The sequence below is a fragment of the Cyprinodon variegatus genome, unplaced genomic scaffold (assembly GCF_000732505.1).
Source record: "Cyprinodon variegatus isolate N-32 unplaced genomic scaffold, C_variegatus-1.0 Scaffold1137, whole genome shotgun sequence".
NCBI lineage: Eukaryota > Metazoa > Chordata > Actinopteri > Cyprinodontiformes > Cyprinodontidae > Cyprinodon > Cyprinodon variegatus.
The window spans coordinates 96,841-99,015 of NW_015151590.1; the positions used below are offsets into that span (position 1 = coordinate 96,841).

The window sequence follows — 2,175 nt, forward strand, 5'->3', positions numbered from 1 at the left end:
GAAGCAGCTGCTGTTAAGGAAGCCTTTTCCTGTATTATCTGCAAGGGTAAATAAAAACTTTTGTCTTCTTCAGACAGAAGTCAGTACAACTCATGTACCCAGGTTCATGAACAGAATAGCCCTCAATGAAAAAAATATGTAAGCACATGCAGTTACTGAATTAAAAAAAAATATGTTTCTGAATCAAATTTGCAGGTCCAGTGGTCGACCCCATGGTGTCTTCGTGTTGCCATAGCATTGTTGGCTGCAGGAGCTGCATTGAACAATGGCAGCAGAATTCTGCATTTTGTCCAAAATGCAGAGCAGATGATTTTGGTAGAAATGCACAAAAACTTACTGGATTGTCTGATGCACTGGCTGCACTGGACAAAATACTGTACCAGTAAAACTGTACAGTATTTACTTGTGTTCATGCTGTTCATCTTTAGTGTTTGCATCTCTTGCAATGTTTTAATGATTCACTCAAAGCACTTTTGACTGTTTAAAAATGTTTATGCAACTTCAAACTGTTATTTTATTTTGCCAAAACTGTGTTTCAGTTTTAAGACAGTACCTTAAATTTGCACTATTTTATATTGTATATTTTCTGTATTTTACAGTAAAAATGGAAAACCTAGAAATTAGGACTCTGTTACTGTTTTGTTGAGTTTTGAGCTCAACCTCAAATTATATCCTAAGCTTTTGTATTTTTCTATACCTTTTGTAATTCTAAAAAGGTTGAATAAAACAGTTGAAAGAAATTGTTTTCCAAAATTATTTAACTGAAATTATGGCAGCTTTGTAACATATGAACAACTACAGAATTGTTAAGTAAAAAAACTAAATTCTTTGCTTATCCAGCAAATCAAGCAGACCACATGCTGTGAAAACACAACTAAAACATTTAATTTTTTCAGACATATCTCGCTGTCACATTCATTAAGCAGATTAAGGCATCTTGGAAAGGAGTATCATCATTGTTTACCACATGATTAAAAATGAGAGAGATGTCAGGGTAGTTCTCTGCAAAGATCTGCTCAGCATGGCATCTGTCTTCTTCACATGAAAATGGATCAGCTCCAAATACAGACTCCCAAGTTAGTGAGGATCCCAAGTCTTGCTCATATAGGTTTCCCACAACAGAAGCACATGGCAGCAGCTCCTCGGATACTTTAGCCAGGCAGCCATCTGCTGCTAGTTCATTGGGTATTCCACGACCTAAAACGTAATCCAAAAAAAATGGTTGGATTGGAAAAAAAGAAGCAATAATTCTATAGTGAAAACTATCAGTTAAGCATACCTGGTATCTTGTGTGCATTCCATGAACGCACAACTCTGTTAAGTCCAATTTGGCTTACTTGACATGTCAGATTTGACATGCAGAACCTAGTGAGGTTATCCTCCATGTTCAAAACCTCTTGGTCCAGCAGGTGCACCAGAGCCCGTTTAAGTGGGTAGTTCACACGATTGTTCACCTCTGGCCATAACCTCTCCACACGAAGGTTCTGTTGATAAGTCCATGATGTTTTTAGGTTAAAGGTAAATACAAAAGCAGGAAATGTAACAACACGTTATGGATTTTTCTTTTAAGATCAGAATCATGTTAATATTCTAAGTATGTGTGTGACACAATAAATCATGTCACGACACAGATGAGATTATACAAAACTAGAAATAAGGATGAACACAAAATCAAACAAAAATGTGAAGATTAAAAATAAAAACATACTGGACACAATGGACAGGTAATTGCACATGTACAGTAGTTCCACTGGGTTTATGGAAGAGTTAAATCATGTTTAATAATATTTAAAGGGAACAGTGCATGAACCATGAATAATTTCAATAACTTCTCACCCTTGTTGATGTGGTTTGGAGGTATGGTGGCCTGCTGAGGTTGTGTCTGTATCTTGACAGCCTCTCCTGCATGTAAAGACACAGGTAGAACTCCTTGCCATGATCAACCCGAACTTGATCCCACATTCCATGGTTCACGACCGCTGATCTGTCATAAAAAATGTTGCATCACTAAATTGAATTTAAGTAATTCAATGACTTGCTTTAAAGGTTATATACGAAAGACAACTATGACAATAATACTATTTGTTAATTTATTCACCTGTATACATCCTCGTAAATCACAAGGTTATTTTTGATGGGCATGGTTGAATGTGCAACAATTCTGCTGCTGTAGCC

General features: G+C 36.4%; 1 protein-coding gene across 1 annotated transcript; it reads right to left on the reverse strand.

The window, feature by feature from the left end:
- Positions 1-763: 763 nt before the first annotated feature.
- LOC107101704 lies at positions 764-2,169 on the reverse strand. Its single transcript, XM_015400715.1, has 4 exons — positions 2,099-2,169; positions 1,837-1,984; positions 1,280-1,484; positions 764-1,197 (listed from the first exon to the last, which is right to left on the reverse strand). Exons 1-4 carry the CDS (start codon positions 2,140-2,142, stop codon positions 893-895), a joined length of 702 nt encoding a protein of 233 aa, XP_015256201.1. The 5' UTR covers positions 2,143-2,169; the 3' UTR covers positions 764-892.
- Positions 2,170-2,175: the final 6 nt, after the last annotated feature.